The sequence below is a fragment of the Scyliorhinus canicula genome, chromosome 5, assembly GCF_902713615.1.
Source record: "Scyliorhinus canicula chromosome 5, sScyCan1.1, whole genome shotgun sequence".
In the NCBI taxonomy this organism is placed as follows: Eukaryota; Metazoa; Chordata; class Chondrichthyes; order Carcharhiniformes; family Scyliorhinidae; genus Scyliorhinus; species Scyliorhinus canicula.
In genome coordinates this window covers 183664412-183688311 of record NC_052150.1, presented here as the reverse complement: position 1 = coordinate 183688311, position 23900 = coordinate 183664412, and the positions used below count along the sequence as shown (strand labels likewise).

General features: G+C 42.7%; 1 protein-coding gene across 20 annotated transcripts in view; it reads left to right on the top strand.

Moving 5' to 3' along the window:
- mpp7a (membrane protein, palmitoylated 7a (MAGUK p55 subfamily member 7)) overlaps positions 1–23900 on the top strand; it is a 779450-nt gene that overhangs the window by 579752 nt on the left and 175798 nt on the right. For 18 of the 20 annotated variants that reach the window (XR_005460776.1, XM_038798233.1, XM_038798230.1 and 15 more), the window contains 5 exons: positions 3319–3515; positions 4008–4072; positions 18510–18530; positions 18636–18647; positions 23113–23154. Coding sequence is in view for 19 of the 20 variants with exons in the window: in XM_038798233.1 (XP_038654161.1) it covers positions 3319–3515; positions 4008–4072; positions 18510–18530; positions 18636–18647; positions 23113–23154 (337 nt within the window). In the remaining variant the exon portion in view is untranslated. The remainder of the gene's footprint in view (positions 1–3318; positions 3516–4007; positions 4073–18509; positions 18531–18635; positions 18648–23112; positions 23155–23900) is intronic. The other 2 variants (XM_038798231.1, XM_038798232.1) reach the window with 2 other exon arrangements.

The window sequence follows — 23900 nt, the reverse complement described above, 5'->3', positions numbered from 1 at the left end:
CTAGTGGTGTGCCTCACGGGTCTGTGCTGGGACCACAACTTTTCGCAATATACATCAATGATCTGGAAGAAGGAACTGAAGGCACTGTTGCTGAGTTTACAGATGTTACAAAGATCTGTAGAGGGACAGATACTATTGAAGAAGCAAGGGAGCTGCAGAAGGATTTGGACAAACTAGGAGAGTGGGCAATGAAGTGGAAAATGAAATACAATGTGGAAAAGTGTGAGGTTATGCACTTTGGAAAGAGGAATTTAGGCATAGACTATTTTCTAAATGGGGAAATGCTTCGGAAATCAGAAGCACAAAGGGACTTGGGAATCCTTGTTCACGATTCTCTTAGGGTTAATGTGCAGGTTCAGTTGGCAGTTAAGAAGGCAAATGCAATGTTAGCATTCATGTCAAGAGGGCTAGAATACAAGACCAGAGATGTACTTCTGGGGCTGTATAAGGCTCTGGTCAGACCCTATTTGGAGTATTGTGAGCAGTTTTGGCCCTGTATCTAAGGAAGGGTGTGCTGGCCTTGGAAAGGGTCCAGAGGAGGTTCACAAGAATGATCCCTGGAATGAAGAGCTTGTCATATGAGGAACAGTTTTGGACACTGGATCTGTACTCATTGGAGTTTAGAAGGATGAGGGGGGATCTTATTGAAACTTACAGGATACTGCGAGACCTGGATAGAGTAGAGGTGTAGAGGATGTTTCCACTTGTAGGAAAAACTAGAACCAGAGGACACCATCTCAGACTAAAGGGACGATCCTTTAAAACAGAGATGAGGAGGAATTTCTTCAGCCAGAGGGTGGTGAATCTGTGGAGCTCTTTGCCACAGAAGGCTGTGGAGACCAAATCACTGAATGTCTTTAAAACAGAGATAGATAGTCTCTTGATTAATAAGCGGATCAGGGGTTATGGGGAGAAGGCAGGAGAATGGGGATGAGAAAATATCAGCCATGATTGAATGGCAGAGCAGACTCGATAGGCTGAGTGGCCTAATTCTGCTCCTGTGTCTTTATGGTGTTCTGGATCCTCTATCTATGCACCTCCCCAGCAAGTGGTCATGCAGGCACCATTCTTCCATTTTTTACCAACTTCTCTCATCCTTTGAAGTAGTTAGCAACTTGCTCAAATTCAATGTTAGACTTTTTTTCACTGGCAAGGCCAGCATTTATTGCCCACCCTGCTACCCTTGAGAAGGTGGCTTTCTTGAAACCACTGCTGTCGATGTGTTGGAAGTATGCCCACAATTCTTGGAAAGGAGTTCCAAGAATTTGACCCAGTAAGAGTGAAAGAATAGTGATATAATTTCAAGTCAGGATGGTGTGAAGCTTGGAAGGGAACATGCAGATGCTTGTGTACCCATGCTACCATTGTTATTTTAGGTGGTTGAAGTTATTGGTTTGGAAGGTGCTGTCTAAGGAGTCTTGGTGAGTTGCTATGGTGCATCTCATAGCCGATACATATTGCTGTCATTGTGTACCAGTGTTGAATGGAGTGAATGTTCAAAGTAGTGAATGTGATGCCGATTCTTTGTCTAGGATAGTATTAAACCTCTTGACTGTTGAAGCCATACTTCACCAGGCTCATGGAGAGTATTCCATCATACACCTGACTTGTCCCTTGTAGATGGTGGACAAGCTTTGGGGAGCCAGGAGGTGGATTACCTGCCACAAAGTCCCAGCCTCTGACCTGCTCTTGTAGTGACAGAACTTCTACGGCTTGCCCAGTTTAGTGTTTGGTCAATAGTGACCCCCAGGATGTTGATCATGGGAGTTCAGTGATGGTAATGTTGAATATCATGGGAAGATGGTTAGATTTTTCTCTTATCGGTGATGGCCATTGCCTCACACTTGAATGGCACAAATGTTACTTGCCACTTAACAGCCCAAGCCTGAATCCTGTTAAGTCCTGTTGTATGCAGACACTGACTGCTTCAGTATCTGAGGAATTACGAATGGTGCTGAACATTGCAATAATCGGAAAAAATCCTCACTTCTGACTTTATTGGAGGGTGGTCATTAGTTACTCTCGTGAACATGGGAAAACTATTTGGTTGGAGGAGTATTACAATGGAGTCTATTCATTCCTTTCATTGCACGTCTTTCATACGTGTGCTTCCAGTTATAAAGTGATCATGAGAGAGGCTGCTGCTGTACCCGTCCTTAACTGAGGAGTATTGATGCAGTTGTTCTGGGCCTGTTGAAACTTTGCAGCTGAGATCAGCAAACACCGCACAGACTGGGGACTGAACCTGGGACCTGTGCCATTTGCATTCCTCACGTTTTCATTGGCTGAGCTCATTGTAAAATTATGGGAGCTGTTTCAAGTGCATTTAAGGAATTATGTTATTCTTATTTTTAATAAAACAAATACAAATTCAGTAACCGCATAAGTCGTTTTGATTTTTTTCGGAAGAATAAACTGGCGCCTCTGGTTAGGGAAAATCGTTTGTTAGAAAAATTTGCTCCTGTTTCTAATATCTCCATTGAGCATGTGCAGGAAATAGACTCTTGATTGTATCACCGTCATATACTTGAATGCCAAAATGATTGATGGCGGGTCCCTGTTTATAAATTGGTTGGCACATGCCAATATAACCTTGTATTGGAATGTAGCCATAGTTGGATGATTACAAGTTTTGGGAACCTTGAAGCATACAGCATTTGATAAATGAACCAGAAAAGTAGATTGGCACGACATGTTGAAGGACAAGTGTTAATTCTTGTGTCTCCTGGCCATATTAGCCATTGGCAAAGTACAGTGATCACAAATATCCAATGGTGGTGAACATTGTTCTCTGTTCTTTAAAGTAATAATTGGCTTTCTGAATTAAGAGCATCAGCTATAAGTATTGGATTTGGCAGTCGTTTCTTGTGCACGTGAAAGGGATATTGACTTTGCAAATAATTAGCTAAGTTTATACCTTTGTACTTGGGGAACATTTCCTTTGCAGATTTTTAAAAAATATGTTTATGGGGTGAAAATCCCAACAATTATTGTGAATCCCTGAGAAGGTAGCGGTGAGCCACTTTCTTGATCTCTGGAGTTCCTGTGGTTGCAGGTATTGATTTTGTAAAGTTCTGTACATTTTTTGTTTGCCTAATAGTTTCACAATTTTGTTGACACTTGTTTTTGTTTGTAAGTGATGTATTAGGGATTCTGTGAAATAATCTTTCTTCCCGCCTCCCCAAATTCTCTGAATGAACTGCTTCATTCAATTTTGTATTGTACCACAGTATTAGTGAATGCAAGTTATTTCTTGTGTTTAAGGCATGATAGCCATGTCATATATAAACATGAATAAACATAACTTTTTTTTGCCAGATGTTTGTCAGGACTTTATTTGATTATGACCCTAAAGAGGATCAAGCAATTCCATGTAAAGAAGCTGGGCTTTCTTTCAAGAAGGGAGATATCCTTCAGATCGTCAGCCAGGATGATGCAACTTGGTGGCAAGCCAAACGCGAGTGTGATGCCAATCTGAGAGCAGGACTAATCCCTTCAAAGCAGTTCCAAGAGAGGTAACCACCAAATACATAGCCTTCTGACAGTTGCAATATTATAATAAACTTCATGAACGTATTTTGGTGCTAAAAATACACATTGGAAAGGAGGTATCTTAAAAGCCTTTGTTTTCTGATTATATTAATATGAAAGCAGAATGTTTGTGCAGAGTATATAAGTAGTAAGTTCAAGCCAAAATTGCTTGGATTTCCTCTTATCTGGTTGAAGTAGTTGACAGTAAATGATACCATCAGTGGCATTCCACTTTTGGAATAGGACAATGGAAAACAGTTTGATGTACAATACAGAGCTGTTTTTCTTTTTAGCAGTTTTTTGGCTCCACCAACTAAAATGTGAAAGTTAAAGGATTTGTTTTGTCTATGGTAAAATCAAATGCATTGTTTGCTTTGCAGTATTTTACTAGAATGCTGTAATATTTATTCTGAAAGGTTTTTGTCCTCTCAAACACAAGTCCAATACCAACAGTTTTTGTAATTGGTTTCTTACAGGAGATTTGCACTTCGAAAACCTGTAGCATTTGTTCATCCACAAAGAAATTCCAATAGACGATCATGTAAGTTAGTAGACTCTTTAACTATTAAAAAGATTTTTTTTTCGCATACATCAGTGGAGAAACCTGAATTGTTTCAATCCAGTAAATTATCCCAGTTTCTTTCTCCCTTCAAAAGCAGCATACTGCAGACGTTGGAAAATTGAAATAGAAACAGAAAATTATGAAATTTTGTCTGTGAGAAAGAAACCGAGTTAAGAGGCTGTTTTTCATGGGAGTCGTGGAGACATCAGAGACCATTTCAAAATGGCGACAAGATCCAAATCCACGTGTCCCAGCCCTATTTAGGACAGATTGCATTTTCACTGTTAGCGGAAAGGTGGTGAGGAGATGGCTCTCTCAAACCCAAACTCAGCAGGGCCAAGTTAAAACAGACCCCATTTTTGCTGTAGCATGGGCCTTACCCTGCAGTCTGAGAGTAATTTATTTATGGAGGAGACATAAATGCGCATAAAGGGTGGATAAGGTATGCAGAACTGTTATGCCATCGGGTTTTTAAATTCATAACGCTGAAAATGAATTTTAAAAATAGTCAGCCTGGGTCTGTGAGAGTTGAATGAAATCTGTTCTAGCAGTTAGAATAGCTGTTTGATGATATTACTTTTAAGTCTGTCATTATGTCATTATTAATGGTTGGCTGTTTACACAGTCTACAATTATCGCAGCAGGGGGTTTTAAATTCAGGTTGATGGACAGCTCAGGTTATTGAAGGATTATCTACTTTTGATGTGGGGTTATGAATATACATCTGTGTGTGTTAATAAAAACATGGAAAATAGCAGGAGGAGGCCATTCGGCCCTTCAAATCATAATGAACCGCCCGTTCATTATGATCATGGCTGATCATCCAACTCAACAGCCTAATCCTGCTTCCCCCCCCCCCCCCCCCCATATTCTTTGATTCCCTTCTCCCCAAGTGCTATATCTAACTGCTTCTTGAAAACATTCAATATTTTGGCCTCATGTACTTCCTGCGGTAACAATTTCCACAGGCTCACCACTCTGGGTGAAGAAATTTATCCTCCTCTCTCTCCTAAGTGGTCTACCCTCTATCCTCAGACTGTGACCTCTGATTCTGGACACACACACCATCCTGCATCTACCCTATCTAGTCCTGTTAAATTTTCTAGGTTCCAAAGAGATCTCCCCCCGCCCCCCCCCCCCCCCCCCCCCCCCTCCCAATTCCTCGGAACTCCAGCGAATACAATCCTAACCGATTCAATCTCTCCTCGTACGTCAGTCCCATCATCCGAGGAATCAGTCTGATAAACCTTCGCTGCACCCCCTCTAGAGCAAGAAAGTCTTCCTCCGATAAGGAGACCAAAACTGCACACAGTTGGTGGCGTAATCGTATTGTCACTGGACTAGTAGACCAGAGACCAAGAGTCATGCTCTGGGGACCCGGGTTCAAATCCCACCATTGCAGATGGTGAAATTTGAATTCAATAAAAATCTGGAATTAAAAGTCTAAGGATGACCATGAAACCATTGTCGAGGCCTCTCCTTCGATAGCTCAGCTGATAGGGCGGAGAACTGGAGATGATTAAAACTGACACCCTTAGATCGTTGGTTCAATTCCAGCTTGCAGACATCCTTGTCATAAAACCCATCTCGTTCACTAATGTCCTTTAGGGAAGGAAATCTGTCATCCTTGCCTGGCCTACATGTGACTCCAGACCCACACAGCAATGTAGTTGACTCTTAAAATTACCTCAAGGGCAATTAGGGATGGACAATAAATGCTGGCTCAGTCTGCGATGCCCACATTCCATGAATGAATACAAAAAAACATTATTCCAGGTGTGACGTCACCAAGGCCCTGTATAGTTGCAGTCACCAAGGCCCTGTATAATTGCAGCAAGACATCCATACTCCTGTACTCGAATCCTCTCGCAATGAAGGCCAGTATACCATTTGCCTTTTTTACTGCCTGCTGTACCTAAATGATTACCTTCAGTGACAGGTTTACGAGGACAAAGAGGTTTATGGCTATTCAAATAATACTCTGCTTTCTCGTTTTTGCTGCCAAAGTGGATAAGCTCGCATTTATCCAAATTATACTGCATCTGCCATTCATTTGCCCCCTCATTCAACTTGTCCAAATATCTCTGAAAGATCTCTAATATCCTCCTCGCAGCTCACCCTCCCACCCAACTTGGTGGCATCTGCAAATTTGAAGATATTACATTTTGTTCGCTCTTGTAAATCATGAATATGTATTGTGAATAGCTGGAGTCCTAGCATCAATCCCTGCGGTACCCCACTAGACGCTGCCAACCAATTTTCTATCCATCTCAATACACTACCCCTAATCCCAAGCACATTAATTTTACACTGTAATATCTTATGTGCGTCAAAAACCTTCTGAAAGTCCAAAGTCCATTGGCTCCCCGTCGTCAACTCTACTAGTTGCATCCATGATGGGGGATAAAATATTTAAAGGGCTTTTGTTTGGTTATTATCGTGAAAGTGGCAACAGATATTTTTGACCCTAATTTAATATCATCTCAGCATGTCTCATGATATTTGCCCATGGTTGTAACTGGATGAGTTGGCATGGATGGGGCATGGGTACTGTGCGGGGGTATGATCAGTGTGAGGGCGAGGAGGCGTAATATTTAACAAAACAACTGGGACGAAGTCCCAGACAACCAAGGAAGGCATTTTAAACAACCCACCTCAGTATTCAGCAGCTCCTGTGGCCTCCTCCAATCTGCATCCTGGGCTATGGACTTGATTCCATTGGCTCATCCAATTGGGATTTACACACTCAACCAAGTGGCAGTTACTTAATTTGCCATTCTCAGAACAGACTTTGTTCACTTTATTCTTATTGTACTTTCGCATGGTGATTTCTGATGTATTCCAAATGTGTTTATTATTCTGCCAAGTCAATTTTCACTGAGTTCAACTAATAACATTTTACCAGTTTTCAAGCACTTGGGAATTTCAATCCTAATACCTACAGAAACGAGCAGGATTTCTCAACCATTGTTTGGAATATTCTTGCGTGACTTGGAAAAATTGTGCAACTCCATACTAAATGATCTGCTCCCTTAAGTTTTTTGTTTAAGCAGCTAAATTGTCATGTTCTGAAGTATGCACTATCTATGAATGAATTAAAAACAGCTATCTGTACCTTTGGCTACACTAGACATATTTGGCTATTATTATAGCACTAGGCATGAATTGTAGACTGACATTGTAAGATTCTCTACATCTTGGATAACTTTAAGTATATATTTTTTCATTTTGATTCAACTTTTGATTTGTGGAATTGAGACCACATGAACAGGAGGAAGTTTTTAACTGTATCCAAATGTTGCTCATTTGAACAAGATGTAACCTAGTTTAACCGGCAGGTTTTGTCTCTCATCTGGGGTACCACATTCAGTTGCATTTGAACTTGAACAGAGACAAAAGAAAGAATGCATTGTTAATGGTACCAAATTTCAAAAGGCCAGAAGTTTAAAAATAATCTAAACCATGCATTTGTAAGCAGTTTTTCATCTTGCAGTAATGCACGGTGTCTGCAGTGGCACTTTCTTGCAAACATTTATCTTAATCAGTTTACCTAATTAACTTGAGTACTTAACTTGAGTATGGGGAGGCAGTGGCATAGTGGTATTGTCACTGGACTAGTAATCCAGAGACCTAAGATAATGCACTGGAGCCCCGGGTCCAAATCCCACCACAGATGGTGAAACTTGAACATCTGGTTCACTCATGCCCTTTAGGCATTACCTGGTCTCACCTCCATGTGACTCCAGACCCACAGCAATGTGATTGACTCTTAAACGCCCTCAGAAGTGGCCTAACAAGGCACTCAGTTTTATGAAACCGCGTGGGGCTGCATGGTAGCATAGTGATTAGCACTGTCGCTTCACAGCTCCAGGATCCCAGGTTCAATTCCCGGCTTGGGACACTGTCTGTGTAGAGTCTGCACGTTCTCCCCGTGTCTAAATCAACATCGGACATGTGGGAATCCTTCAAGTGACAATTGATTAAGATTTAGGAAAGTCACATTCCGGAGAGAATGAAGGATAAGTATAGAAAGTTTAGGGAGCCTTGGATAACAAGGGATATTGTGAACCTCGTCAAAAAGAAAAATGAAGCTTTTGTACGATGTCAGGGGTGGGGACAGTAGAAACCCTTGAGTATAAAGAAAGTAGGAAGGTACTTAAGTGGGAAATTAGGAGGTCAAGAAAAGTCCTTGGCACGTAGGATTAAAGTGAATCCCAAGGCTTTTTATTCATATTTTAAAAAGCAACAGGATGGCCAGGGAAAGGATTGGACCACTACAGGACGGGCGGCACGGTAGCAGAGTGGTTAGCACTGTTGCTTCTAATCCTACAAGCACATGTCCATAGAATTGATGGTTCCATCAATTTAATATACTTACGAAACAGTCGAAGTAAATCATGGAAGCAGCCCTCAAGCCCGGACGCCTAGAACCCGATCCGCAGGATGCAGAGGCTAAAGAAATTTTCTCCCACTGGCTGAGATGTTTTAAGGCCTACCTGGCAGAAGCCAGCACCGCTGGAACAACGGAGGAACAAAAGCTCAGCCTACTGCACACGAGGGTAAGCCACAGAATCTCCACACAGCTAAATCCGGCCGGTTCTTGCACCGTAGCGCTGGCGATATTGGACAAAATGTACGTTAGACCCATTAACAAGGTTTATGCACACCACGTGTTTACGACTCGCCGTCAACGGCTACAGAAACGCTAGCCGAATTTGTACGTGAACTGAACAATCTCTCTAATGACTGTAATTATCAAGCCGTTACCGCGGCTGAACATAAGAACATAAGAACTATGAGTAGGCCATCTGGCCCCTCGAGCCTGCTCCGCCATTCAATGAGATCATGGCTGATCTTTTGTGGACTCAGCTCCACTTTCCGGCCCGAACACCATAACCCTTAATCCCTTTATTCTTCAAAAAACTATCTATCTTTACCTTAAAAACATGTAATGAAGGAGCCTCAACTGCTTCACTGGGCAAGGAATTCCATAGATTCACAACCCTTTGGGTGAAGAAGTTCTTCCTAAACTCAGTCCTAAATCTACTTCCCCTTATTTTGAGGCTATGTCCCCTAGTTCTGCTTTCACCCGCCAGTGGAAACAACCTGCCCGCATCTATCCTATCTATTCCCTTCATAATTTTAAATGTTTCTATAAGATCCCCCCTCATCCTTCTAAATTCTAACGAGTACAGTCCCAGTCTACTCAACCTCTCCTCATAATCCAACCCCTTCAGCTCTGGGATTAACCTAGTGAATCTCCTCTGCACACCCTCCAGTGCCAGTATGTCCTTTCTCAAGTAAGGAGACCAAAACTGAACACAATACTCCAGGTGTGGCCTCACTAACACCATATACAATTGCAACATAACCTCACTAGTCTTAAACTCCATCTCTCTAGCAATGAAGGACAAAATTCCATTTGCCTTCTTAATCACCTGTTGCACCTGTAAACCAACTTTCTGTGACTCATGCACTAGCACACCCAGGTCTCTCTGCACAGCACCATGCTTTAATATTTTATTGTTTAAATAATAATCCTGTTTGCTGTTATTCCTACCAAAATGGATAACCTCACATTTGTCAACATTGTATTCCATCTGCCAGACCCTAACCCATTCACTTAACCTATCCAAATCCCTCTGCAGACTTCCAGTATCCTCTGCACTTTTCGCTTCACCACTCATCTTAGTGTCATCTGCAAACTTGGACACATTGCCCTTGGTCCCCAACTCCAAATCACCTATGTAAATTGTGAACAATTGTGGGCCCAACACGGATCCCTGAGGGACGCCACTAGCTACTGATTGCCAACCAGAGAAACACCCATTAATCCCCACTCTTTGCTTTCTATTAATTAACCAATCCTCTATCCATGCTACTACTTTACCCTTAATGCCATGCATCTTTATCTTATGCAGCAACCTTTTGTGTGGCACCTTGTCAAAGGCTTTCTGTAAATCCAGATATACCACATCCATTGGCTCCCCGTTATCTACTGCACTGGTAATGTCCTCAAAAAATTCCACTAAATTAGTTAGGCACGACTTGCCCTTTATGAACCCATGCTGCGTCTGCCCAATGGGACAATTTCTATCCAGATGCCTCGCTATTTCTTCCTTGATGATAGATTCCAGCATCTTCCCTACTACCGAAGTTAAGCTCACTGGCCTATAATTTCCTGCTCTCTGTCTACCTCCTTTTTTAAACAGTGGTGTCACGTTTGCTAATTTCCAATCCACCGGGACCACCCCAGAGTCTAGTGAATTTTGGTAAATCATCATTAGTGCATCTGCAATTTCCCTAGCAATTTCTTTTAGCACTCTGGGATGCATTCCATCAGGGCCAGGAGACTTGTCTATCTTTAGCCCCATTAGCTTGCTCATCACTCCCTCCTTAGTGATAACAATCCTCTCAAGGTCCTCACCTGCCAAAGCCTAATTTCTATCAGTCGCTGGCATTTTATTTGTGTCTTCCACTGTGAAGACCGACCCAAAAAACCTGTTCAGTTCCTCCGCCATTTCCTCATCTCCCATTATTAAAACTCCCTTCTCATCCTCTAAAGGACCAATATTTACCTTAGCCACTCTTTTTTGTTTTATATATTTGTAAAAACTTTTGCTGTCTGTTTTTATATTCTGAGCAAGTTTACTCATACTATATCTTACTCTTCTTTATAGCTTTTTTAGTAGCTTTCTGTTGCCCCCTAAAGATTTCCCAGTCCTCTAGTCTCCCACCAATCTTTGCCACTTTATATGCTTTTTACTTCAATTTGATACTCTCCCTTATTTCCTTAGATATCCACGGTCGATTTTCCCTCTTTCTACCGTCCTTCCTTTTTGTTGGTATAAACCTTTGCTGAGCACTGTGAAAAATCGTTTGGAAGGTTCTCCACTGTTCCTCAACTGTTCCACCATAAAGTCTTTGCTCCCAGTCTACCTTAGCTAGTTCTTCTCTCATCCCATTGTAATCACCTTTGTTTAAACACAAAACACGAGTATTTGATTTTGCTTTCTCACCCTCCATCTGTATTTTAAATTCCACCATATTGTGATCGCTCCTTCCGAGTGGATCCCTAACTATGAGATCATGAATCAATCCTGTCTCATTACACAGGACAAGATCTCGGACCGCTTGTTCCCTTGTAGGTTCCATTACGTACTGTTCTAGGAAACTATCGCGGATACATTCTATAAACTCCTCCTCAAGGTTGCCTTGACCGACCTGGTTAAACCAATCGGCATGTAAATTAAAATCCCCCATGATAACTGCTGTACCATTTCTACATGCATCAGTTATTTCTTTGTTTATTGCCTGCCCCACCATAACGTTACTATTTGATGGCCGATAGACTACTCCTATCAGTGACTTTTTCGCCTTACTATTCCTGATTTCCACCCAAATGGATTCAACCTTATCCTCCATAGCACCGATGTCATCCCTTACTATTGCCCGGATGTCATCCTTAAATAACAGAGCAACACCACCTCCCTTACCATCCACTCTGTCCTTCCGAATAGTTTGATGCCCTCGGATATTTAACTCCCAATCGTGACCATCCTTTAACCATGTTTCAGTAATGGCCACTAAATCATAGTCATTCACGATGATTTGTGCCATCAACTCATTTACTTTATTCCGAATACTACGAACATAGGGAGCTTGCTGTGCGGGACGTTTTCATAGCGGGCCTTAGATCGAACTATGTGCGCCAAAGACTGCTAGAAAAGGGGGCTGAGGACTTAGATACTACTGTGGAGGCTGCTACCACTATGGAAGTCTCCTTCCGCAGCCTCACCTCGTTTCCCGCGGACCCCGCGACCTCATCGTGGGCCCCCGACCAACAACTCCCCCAGGCCTGTGCCGCACGGCCCCCCCAGCTAACGCGCTGCCAAAGCCAGCTACTCAGCTGCCCCAGCCTGCCATTTCTGTGGCCAAAGCCAGCACCCACGGCAACACTGCCCAGCCTGATCTGCGACCTGCAGCAGCTGCGGGAAGAAAGGCCACTATGCCAGAGTGTGCCTCGCGTAAAGGGCCCCAGTTTCTACCTCCCCAGTAGAGAGAGCAAATCGCTCCCAGCACCAGCGGGGCCGAAACGCTGCGGCCTACGCCCCAACTCCGCCCCCTCCCTCCACGTGTGATCCATGGGGGCCGTCATCTTGGCAAACCCCCACCATGCGGCCAGCCACGTGCGACTCATGGGGGCCGCTATCTTGGACGCCATCTTCCTCGCCGCTCACCATGTGCGATCCACGGGCCCCATCTGCATCTCCATGCTCAGATAGCTCATCAGAAGTCTATGACTTCCCCGGGCACTCATCACGCGTCCCGCAACTCAGCGCAGCGATCCTGCATCAAGCTCGCCAGAATGTACCGGCATCTACTCGACCGGACGCCCACTCGAAAGACTACTACTTCCCTGGGCACCCATCATGCGGCCCGCAACTGAACGCGGTCACCCTAGATCAATCCCGCCCCAAGCACCTACGAAGTTCGATGGCGGAGGTCCAGATCAACGGGTACAGCACGCCATGCCACTTTGACTCTGGGAGCACCGAGAGCTTCATACACCCAGAGCTGGTAAGACGCTGTTCGCTTCCTATTTTTCCTGTGAGCCAAACTATCGCCCTCGCTTCGGGCTCCCACACAGTCCAAATCCAAGGACGCACAGTCGCTACGCTCACAATTCGAGGCGCTAGTTATTCGAAATTTAAACTTTATGTCCTGCCCGACCTCTGTGCGCCACTCTTATTAGGCCTGGATTTCCAGTGCAACCTCAAGAGCCTCACCCTCAGCTTCGGCGGGCCCCTGTCCCCACTCACTATCTGCAGCCTAGCCACACTGCGCATCTCCCCCCCCTCCTCTCTTCGCCAATCTCACTCCAGATTGCAAACCAGTAGCTACTCGCAGCAGGCGATACAGCCTACAGGTTAGGGTCTTTGTCCGATCGGAGGTCCGACGGCTGCTCAGTGAGGGGATCATAGAGGCCAGTAATAGTCCCTGGAGAGCTCAGGTGGTGATCGTCAAGACCGGGGGAAAATTTCGCATGGTCGTCGACGATAGTCAGACCATAAATCGCTTCACGCTCCTAGACGCATATCCCCTCCCCAGAATTGCAGACATGGTTAACCAGATCGCCCAATATTGGCTATTTTCCACGGTGGATCTGAAGCCTGCATACCACCAGCTCCCAATCCGCCCGGAGGACCGCCACTACACGGTGTTCGAGGCCGATGGCCGCCTCTTCCATTTCCTCCGGGTTCCCTTCGGCGTCACTAACGGGGTTTCGGTGTTCCAACGAGCAATGGACCGAATGGTAGACCAGTACGGGCTGCGGGCCACGTTTCCGTATCTGGACAATGGTACCATCTGCGGCTATGACCAGCAGGACCACGACGCCAACCTCCACCATTTTCTCCAAACGGCACAGAAATTAAACCTCACTTATAACAAGGAGAAATGCGTTTTCCGCACAAACAGACTGGCCATCCTCGGCTACGTCGCGGAGAACGGAGTCCTGGGCCCAGACCCGGACCGCATGCAACTCCCCCTCCCTCATTGCCCCAAGGCTCTGAAACGGTGCTTGGGGTTCTTTTCATACTACGCCCAGTGGGTCCCTCAATATGCGGACAAAGCCCGCCCACTCTTTAAGGCCACACGATTTCCCCTGTCAGCTGAGGTGCTCCAGGCCTTCAGCTGCATCAAGGAGGACATCGCCAAAGCAGCCATGCGGGCGGTGGATGAATCCACTCTCTTTCAGGTTGAGAGCGACGCCTCAGAGGTAGCTCTAGCAGCCACTTTAAATCAGGCAAGGAGACCCATTGCATTTTTATCCTGAACCCTATCCGCTTCAGAACTCCGACACTCCTCAGTCGAGAAGGAAGCACAAGCCATCGTGGAGGCTGTTCGCCACTGGAGGCACTACCTCGCAGGTAGGAGGTTCACCCTCATCACCGACCAACGATCGGTTGCCTTTATGTTGACAACTCGCAAAGGGGCAAAATAAACAACGATAAAATCCTTTGGTGGAGGATCGAACTCTCCACCTATAGTTACAATATTAAATATCGACCGGGGAAGCTCAACGAGCCCTCGGATGCCCTATCCCGCGGGACATGCGCCAGCGCGCAGATCAGCCGTCTGAAAGCCATCCACGATGACCTCTGCCATCCAGGGGTCACCCGGCTCGCCCACACCCTGTTCGGTTTCCCCAGCTACGTGCACAGCGACCGGGGTTCGTCCTTTATGAGCGACGAGCTGCGTCAGTACCTGCTCGACAAGGGCATTGCCTCAAGCAGGACTACCAGCTACAACCCCAGGGGGAACAGGCAGGTGGAGAGAGAGAACGCGACGGTCTGGAAAACCGTCCTACTGACCCTCCGGTCCAGAAAACCCCAAGTCTCCCAATGGCAAGAAGTCCTCCCAGACGCGCTCCACGCAATTAGATCACTCCTCTGTACAGCGACCAATCAAACCCCTCACGAGCGGCTCTTCATTTTTTCTAGGGGCACGACCACGGGGGTCTCACTTGCGGCGTGGCTGAGGACACCAGGCCCAGTTCTCCTGAGGAAGCATGTCAGGGCGCACAAAACCGACCCCCTTGTTGAAAAGGTGCGCCTCCTCCATTCCAACCCCCAGTACGCATTCGTGGAGTTCCCGGACGGTCGCCAGGACACAGTATCCCTTCGGGACCTGGCACCCGCTGGATCAAGCCCCCTACCCCCACTGAGGAACCCCTTACCCCGTTCCCTATGCTGCCGCCCCCTCGCGCCCCCGATCCCGCAAGCTCGCCCCACCGGTTCCACGCGCCAGCCCGCATCCCAGTCTCCGGTCGAGCCAGAGGTGTATGAAGTTTGGACGAGACCCGCCCCGGAGTCTGCCATCGTACCCCAGCTCTCAACACCCACCCAGCCACCGCAAGAGGCTGCAACCCCGGAGCTCCGCAGATCACAACGAACAGTTCGTCCACCCCCTGTAAGGCACCACCCCCGCCAGACTTGAATTTTTTCACAGGGGGTGAATGTGGTGAATGAGATTCACACGGTATTATAAGTTACCAATGTCACACTGTTCCCATTGTATATATGCACCGATATTGTAATGCAGTTGCACTACCTGACCACCAGGGGGAGTAGCTCTGGGAGTACTCGAGAGTTTGTACTGGGCTCCCCCCTTGGCTCCGCCCAGAACTCCTCCCCCTCGAGCTGCTGTATAAAGATCCGTGCCACAGAGTCAGCCAGCCAGTTCATCGAAAGTTCAACGGCTAACAGGCTGGCTCTGTTGTAAGTATATTAAAACCGCTATTCTAATCCAACAAGCACGTGTCCGTAGAATTGATGGTTCCATCAGCAGGAGTAAGTTAACAATTAAGTATATAATGAAGGATCTGACACTGGGAAGTTCTGAAGAACAAATGGACCTTGGTGTGTTTGTAATTATATCTCTGAAGCCTGAAGGGTAGTATAATAGGGTGGTGAAAAAGACAAATGGGACACTTGCCATTATCAATCGGGACATAGATTACAAAAGCAGGGAGGTCATGATGGAGCTGTACAGAACTTTGGTGAGGCCATAGTTGGAGTACTGTGTGCAATTCTGGTCACCATATTGTAGGAAGGATGTGATTGCACTGGGTGGGGAGGGGGGGGGGTGCAGAGAAGATTCACCAGAATATTGCCTGAGGTGGAACATTTAAGTTATAAAGAGGGGTTGGATCAGGTTAGGTTATTTTCTCTGGAGCAGAGAAGACTGAGGGGTGATCTGATTGAGGTATACAAGATTATGAGGGGCATGGCTAGGGAACAGCTGTTCCCCTTAGTTGAAGGGTCAGTTATGAGGGGACACAAGTTCAAAGTGAGGGGTGGGTGGTTTAGGGGGAGATATGAAGAGAAAAAAAGTTATTCAGAGAATGGTGACAGTATGGAATGCACTGCCTGGGAGGATGGTAGAGGCGGGATGCCTCACATCCTTTAAAAAGTAACTGGATGAGTACTTGGCACGCCATAACATTCAAAGCTATGGGCCAAGTTCTGGCAAGTGGGATTAGGTGGCAGGTCAGACTCTTTCATGCGTTGGTGCAGACTCGATAGGCCGAAGAGTATCTTCTGCACTGTAGTATTCTGTGATCAGAGTTTGTCTAATTACAGCTATTTGGAACAATGGTGATGCTTTCAGGAAAAATATAGTGAACCATAAAATATGATGATGTAATATTTTTGTTGGTATAAAAGCAAATTACTGCGGGTGGTGGAATCTGAAACAAAAACAGAAAATACTGGACAATTTCAAGTCTGACAGAATCTGTGGAGAGATAAGAGAGCTAACATTTCAAGTCTGGATGACCCTCTGTCAAAGCTAATAATTTTGCCAGATCTGTTCACAGATTGTGGAAGATGAGAAAAAAACTGATATCAAGATAATGGGGTAGAATTTCTGTTTTGGTTGCACTCAAGAAATTGATTCCAAAATAGTTTGAAATCTCACCTGAGTTTTCAAGTTAACGATGGAATGCATTTGCAAACAGAAAGCCTTCCCTGAACCATCATAATTGATAGGAAATAATTGTTTCTTTCCACCTCCCCTCCTTTCAGTTGATTTGGACAACCACCAGAATACCAATATCAGGGGAACAGCAATTTTATAATATGGGACAAGAAATTGCTGATTGGTTGGCATGTAGACCTTGATTGGTGGCACTGTTGCCATGGAGAATGCACCAGTTACTGATGACTGATAGTTAACTTTGAAGCATCATTTGAAAATGTAAACCAAGCATTAGTAAATGCATTGCACTGAGAAATGAACCAGCGAATGGCTATCATTTATTTTGTTCAGCTGAAACAGGCACAAGGTGTGTACATGTTCCTTATGTCTGCAAAGAACAATGCCCTTGCCCATTGAAAACCGAGAAAGGGACAATACTATCGACCAATGTTTGGGGCGTACAGCCGACATACCTAGCCTCACACGAGCACTGAAATTCATGTTCCACATTACTCATTGTGTGATGAGCAGAAGCTCGTTTTGGCTTGACTGCAGCATCAGTTAGTAGCGAATCCCACTCATGTTGCTACAGCATAGTAGCAATGTGAAACAGTTAGCTTTACCTGCTGCTCAAACGTTTGAGATACCTTACCCTTCCAGGTTAATCTAGGGTGGACTCTCTTCTCATATACTCTCTCAGCACTCTTCTCATACAGTTTAAATTTGTTGTTACCCTTGACAATCCTATTCTTGTGTTTGTCCTGATGAGTGCAAGATAAAAATCTTCAACAAATGTCTTTTTTGAGCAGTTTTGCACTCCCAAACATCTCGATGAAGAATCTTGCCTCGCCACATTCAATAAATTTCCCATCATTGTGGGCAGGTCCTAATCTAGGTGAATTGGATCTTCAACGAGATCATGGAAAACACAGCCTTTACATGATTTTGAGCTTAAGATATTTGTGTTTAGAGTTCCTCAATCTTTGTACTGATTTATCAATTTAGCAATTTGGGAGAAATGATGGCATAATTGAATGTCACTGGACTAGTAACGCAGAAACCCAGGCTAATGTTGTTAGGACATGGGTTGAAATAACCATCAGAGCAGCTGGTGGAATTTAAATTCAGTTAATAAATCTAGAATGTAAAGCTATTCTCTTTAACGGTCACAATGAAACCATCATCGATTGTTGTACAAAAACATCTGGTTCACTTCAGTGAAGGACATCTGCCATCCTTACCCAGTCTGGCCTACATGTGACTCCAGATCTACAGCAGTGTGATTGACTCTTAACTGCTCTCTGAAATGGTATCGCAAACTACTTAGTTGAAGGGCATTTAGGGATGGACAACAAATACAAGCCTTGTCAGTGAGGCCCAGATTCCATGAAAAAATAAAGGAAAAAAAATCCCAGATTGCACTGATATTACCAGCATGAATGAGCAGAAACTCTATCCCAATATTCAGATGAGAAACTTGAGATAGTTATCGTTACACGAAGCTTTCATTTTGTAGGAGAAACATTTATTCTTTTGTGTAATAAAGCTAATGCCTGGAGGTTTTAAAACGATAGCATCTAGTTGAAAATAGCTCGGCTGGCTCAGTAATATATATGAAGATAATAGTGGATTGCATTCCAAAGCATATTTGCAGCTATAAGTTTATGATTTGATTTATTGCAAAAGTTGAATCTAAATGATCAAAAGTTGTTCCTAAAAATTGTTATGGAAACTTCAAATCTGCTTTGAAAATAAATAATTCAGCAATGTTGAATTCTGTTTAGACGGTATGTAGCCCTCAATCATTTTGCATGTGTAGATGGGGATGTGTACCAAAATGAAATCAGAATAGTGTGCTTTCATCTTGCTGATAGTTATAAAACGGCAAAACCTCTTTTTCTTTCTCCCCTCCCTTTTTGTTGGCTGTTCTAAGATGAGGAAAGCCTTGAGAGTGGTAGGTTAATTTTTGCTGCCTATTGAACACAATTACAGTAATTTTAATCGCTTTACTTCCAGCCATTTTAATTTTGTACTTTTTGAATTCTTTCCTGCTTCTCAGAGGAATTTGAAGGTATTTGTATTCGGTTTCAATTCTGTAGTCAAATACATTTGTCATGTAATAGTTTTAAAAAAAACTTTTATAATGCTAAACTGCTTTCGTAATTGCTATTTTTTTCACTTGTGTTGAAGATATAGAACCCATTGATTAAGAAAGAGTGCATATGAGATGTATGGTTTGATATTTTTGTATCCTCTGATTACAATTTTATATATTTATAGTTCAGTGCATTTGACTTCTCTGCCTCTGTTCATTACAGTTTTCAGCTAATTCTATTTTTGTTCACTGGTTTTCCGCTGACAACATACTGAAATGAAAATTTAAAGGAAAGAATAATATGCAAATGGACATTTTATGAATTTTGCAACATATGGCACAGTTTCACTTGTTGCATTGCCTTTGAAGGAAATAATATCAGGATTTAAAGATGTGGATCTTATTTAATATTCCTGCAAGATACACATCAAATCAAATTTACAAGAATATTGTTGGAAAAAGTGCAAGAATGTAACGTACCTGGATGCTAAAACGTTGAATCGTGGGTATAAAATAGACAACTTGGCAGTTGTCCCTTGCTATTATCCCAAGTTTCTACCGATGGGAAAACTTTAAAATACACAGTGCCTCTAACAAAAAATAAATGTAGTTGCACATGCAAAGAGATTTGGTATATACCCACAGAGTTGTAAAAACATATCTTTGTGCAATAGTCAGAAGCTGGTGCATCATTGTGGGTTACAGAAAGAGAAGATGAACAATTAAGTACATTGCGCTGGATTCCGTGTGCGCCATCCTTTTCATGAATGAGGTCCAAACATGCACTTATATTGTCAATACATACAGTTGTTTGATGGCTGGCTGCTCATCATGGATTTTTACTCGGATATACTCTTGAGAGGAGAATTTGATCTTACCTGTCTGACTGATATAATAGCATTAAAGGAAGAAGACCCATCCTTAAAAAGGAAAGAAAATAATGATACTTGAAGTACTTAAACCTTTAGTGCATTATTATACAGTTGGATATTTCTTCATTCACTGTTTCTATGCCCGTAATGTTTAATGACACATACTGTGCATATTATGAGAGGGGCTGGTTTAGCTCACTGAGCTAAATTGCTGGCTTTTAAAGCAGACCAAGCAGGCCAGCAGCACGGTTCGATTCCCGTACCAGCCTCCCCGGACAGGCGCCGGAATGTGGCGACTACGGGCTTTTCACAGTAACTTTATTGAAGCCTACTCGTGACAATAAGCGATTTTCATTTCATTCATTAATTTCATTTTATTTTTTCATATTCAGTTATCTATGTTACTGCCAGTCTAAAGGATTAATGTGTCACTGCAGTCCATGTATAGTTGCACCTTTCTGGCATTGTGTTGTTCTGGTGCAGTATAGTAGAATTGTAGAAGTTTATAACACAACCAATGGTCACCAGCTCTCCATCGGCAGAATAAAAATCTACTTGTAGTGTCACACCTTCTCGCTATTACACTGTATTTTCTTCTGTCTTAAACATGCTTTGTGATGAAGTATTTCATTCTCCAGCACACTACAGCACAAAGGAGTATTCTAACCTGTATCCTTGCTCTCTTTTCACAATTTGAAATTGATCATTCATTACTGATTGTCCAAACAAATTAAATAGCTTTTGAGAATAACTGGAGAAAAACACTTTCACTATTTAAAAAAAAATTTGGATTCACATATATCCTGTCCTGGAAATGATACCAATAACTTCTTTCTCATAACCATGCTTTATCATCCTGTGAATCATCCCAGTGAATCTATGTTTTAATGGACTTTCTATGATATGACAACTCAAACTACATAAAGCATCATACTATGCTTCTGTTCAGAAAATGCAAAATGCTGTTTTTTATGACGTTTATCAAACTGCATTTGGACTTTCAGGAATCGGTGTATTTCAATCTCTAGGTTTCTCTATTCATGCAATGGTCTTCAGCATAATTTCATGCATTATATGTTTCCATGCATTGATCTGCCACCTAAATATCATGGTCTCTCATTTCTCAAAATGAAATTGTATCTGCCAGTTGTTTGTTCTTTACACTACTTGTCAATGTACCTTTTTCTGTTTACTTATGCCCCTTTTGTTGTACTCTAAGCAAAACTTTAATATTGAGCTGTCAAAGGCATCCACATCTAGAATAAAATTAAATGTTATTTTGACCATAAAGTTATATACCCTCCAACCCTTTTCCAGCCCCAACAACAGCCCGTTATCCTAACTTTGTCTTGTCTGACAACCAACAGTTCCACTTTAGTATAGTGGTTAGTATCCCACCTGTCACGCGGCAGACCGGGATTCAATTCCCCGACGGGGAGCTTTGTAGCTGTCCAGAAACTCTTCTGGGATACTTTTGTGGCTGGCACGGTAGCACAGTGGGTAATACTGTGATTCACAGCTCCAGGGTCCCAGGTTCGATTCCCGGCTTGGGTCACTGTCTGTGTGGAGTTTGAACGTTCTCCCTATGTCTGCGTGGGTTTCCTCCAGGTGCTCCCACAAGTGCCGAAAGACATGCTGTTAGGTAATTTGGACATTCTGAATTCTCCCTCCGTTTACCCGAACAGGCGCTGGAATGTGGCGACTAGGGGCTTTTCACGGTGTTAATGTTAGTCTACTTGTGACAATAAAGATTATTATTATTTTTTTTAAACTTTCTATCATGAAGCTACATTCCTCCTTGACGATAAATCTCACAGGATAATTATTAATCACCTGAAAATCCAGGTGCTTGACGATTGTGGAATTTACTTTCTCATTTTTACTGGTTACTTTAATAATTTTGATATGTCAGAAACACCTGCTTTTAACAAATTCATGCCAGCTGTGTAGATTAACATTAAGTGTTTGAGTAAACATTTCTGAATGCTTGTGCATTCCAAGAGTTTCCCTCTGATTAATTTTAGAGTCTCAATTGCAGTTCCTTTGTTAAGCAGTGGAAGATAGTCAGCCATTTAAATTGAATAAAGTTGTAACAACAGTTTCAGTCCTCCTTATTGCAAATGTGTAGACTTTTGGAACTAGTTGCTTGGTAGTACAGAACTTGATTATCTCTAAAAACAAAAGACATGCTGTTGAAGCTTTTAATCTTGCTCACATCATGTCAGTTGCAAGAGTACCTTTGCTTTTGCTAACAGTTAGTATACTAACACAATTAAAGGATGATTAACCTAAGGAAAAAGTAACTCTTTATAGCTGCACTGCTTATTTCGTAACACTTAAAATGAAGAATATTATTGAACTGATTTTTAACTCCGATTGTGGGAATTCACATTTAGCAGACTGTGACTGATGTTGCTCGGCATGTTAGATAATGGTTCCTTTCAAAAGATCACCACTATATTTCTAATTGAGACAAATCATTTGTGACCAATTTACGTTGATGAATTATCAGCACTCAAGATGAATTTAAAGCAACTTTTTAAACTGTTTGGAACAAAAAATATATATTTGTCCTTTCATTCTTTGCTCCCTCTCCTTTATGGAAGATGTACATATAGTTTATGTATACTTAGCACCAATCGTTGAGTGCTCACTGACCTCTAGTAGTTTTTGTAATACATTTTCTCTAACGTAATTTTTAAAAACAAAATATAAATTTAATACATTTTTGATTTTCTATGACATGAAGTTGAGGCTAAATTTGTCTTGAGGTGAGATGGTGTTCGAGGCGTTCATACTTGGGTTTGCAAGTGTTAATCTCTGTTTTATATTATCAATGACAAGTATTCTTCATCTGCGTTTAGAATGAAAACTGCCTGTGAAAACTTGTCACCTTGTAATGACAACCCTGCCCCCACTCCCATTGATGGCATTGCAGCACCTCTACTGGCCAGGTGATGCAGTTGCTACAAGACAACATTACATAGGAAGCTTCTGATACGAATGTGGACTGTTATAAAATTGGAGCTTATAAGAGAAAAGTTTGACAAAAGTTTTCACAGCACAAGAGGTTTTTAAGCAATGGAAATTTAACAAAAACAGAATTACAGGTACAACAAAACTAGAAATGGCCCGGGAACTGTAATAATAGTTCATTGGTAATTGTCTGGAAAACCCAGAATCAAAACTTAGCCTATTGCAAATTGGAACAAGTTTCAACTATGATATTTTGTTTCAATGTTGAAATAATTCAGAAGTCAAAGTGGTGTATGTTTTATGAAACTAATTTTGAAGTTAAGTGTCATTGAAATGCCATGACATGCACCTGTTTCTTTTCCTTTTCTTCCTCTTTAAAATATTGTAAGCAATTATCTTTGCAAAAAGGTACTAAACAGTCGGAAGGGGCATTCCGCCCTACATAAACTCAGAGCTGCAAGGCAGTGTAGTGCTTGGTTACTTGGAGGCAGCGTATCTTAACGGTTGCATTGTACCTGCATTTGTGACTGAGCCTCTAACTGTTCTGCTTCTTTTCCTGGTCTTTGTTGATTGTGGTTATATCCTCTCTCCAGAAGACGCTGAATATGGTGACCTTGTCAGTGGACTCTATATAGGTGAGCAAATAGACACAGCGCATGCTAATCCTTTGTTTCTTCACTTCCTTTCTTTATTTTCAATTTCTTTCTCTATAGCGGTGCATAAAAATTACAGATTTGTTTTGAGTCATCTAGTTAGTCTGAATGTTAAATGATTTGTTTTGTAAGTTGTAGCTAAATATTTCGATTTACATTGCAATTTAATTTTTACCAAACAATGGCAGACCGTCTGAGCCCAGAAGTCAAATGCCTCTGAAAGTTCAAATTCCAGCATGTTACAGCCTTGACAGCAATGTGTTATAAGCACATGCTGTTGTACTAAACGTCTCACTTCTTGTTGCTATGATTGCGCAATTGATACTGAATTTTTAAATGAGAAGTTGTCAAGGAAATAAAATTAGGTCAGTTAAATGAGTTCTGAATGTCCAATTATGATATGAAGTTGCCTCTCTTTGATCCTAGGGAAAGGCTGAGCGGGACAGGCATGAGACATTTGGGTAGAAATTTGTCCTGAATATGAGCGAAAAATTGACAACAATGCATAAATATTTCACACTCTGCATGACTTTCTTTTCCATTCTATTTCATTGTATAAATGGAGCTGCCTATTTTCTGTCATTCACTTTATGCTGCAGCCCCAGTCAAAATGTCTAGTCCATTATCTCCATAGGTGGAATAATCTATTTCTTAAGTGACATATTATGCAATGAACATAAGCAAATACTTTGTATGTTGGAAATCTGAAATAAAAACAGAAAATGCTG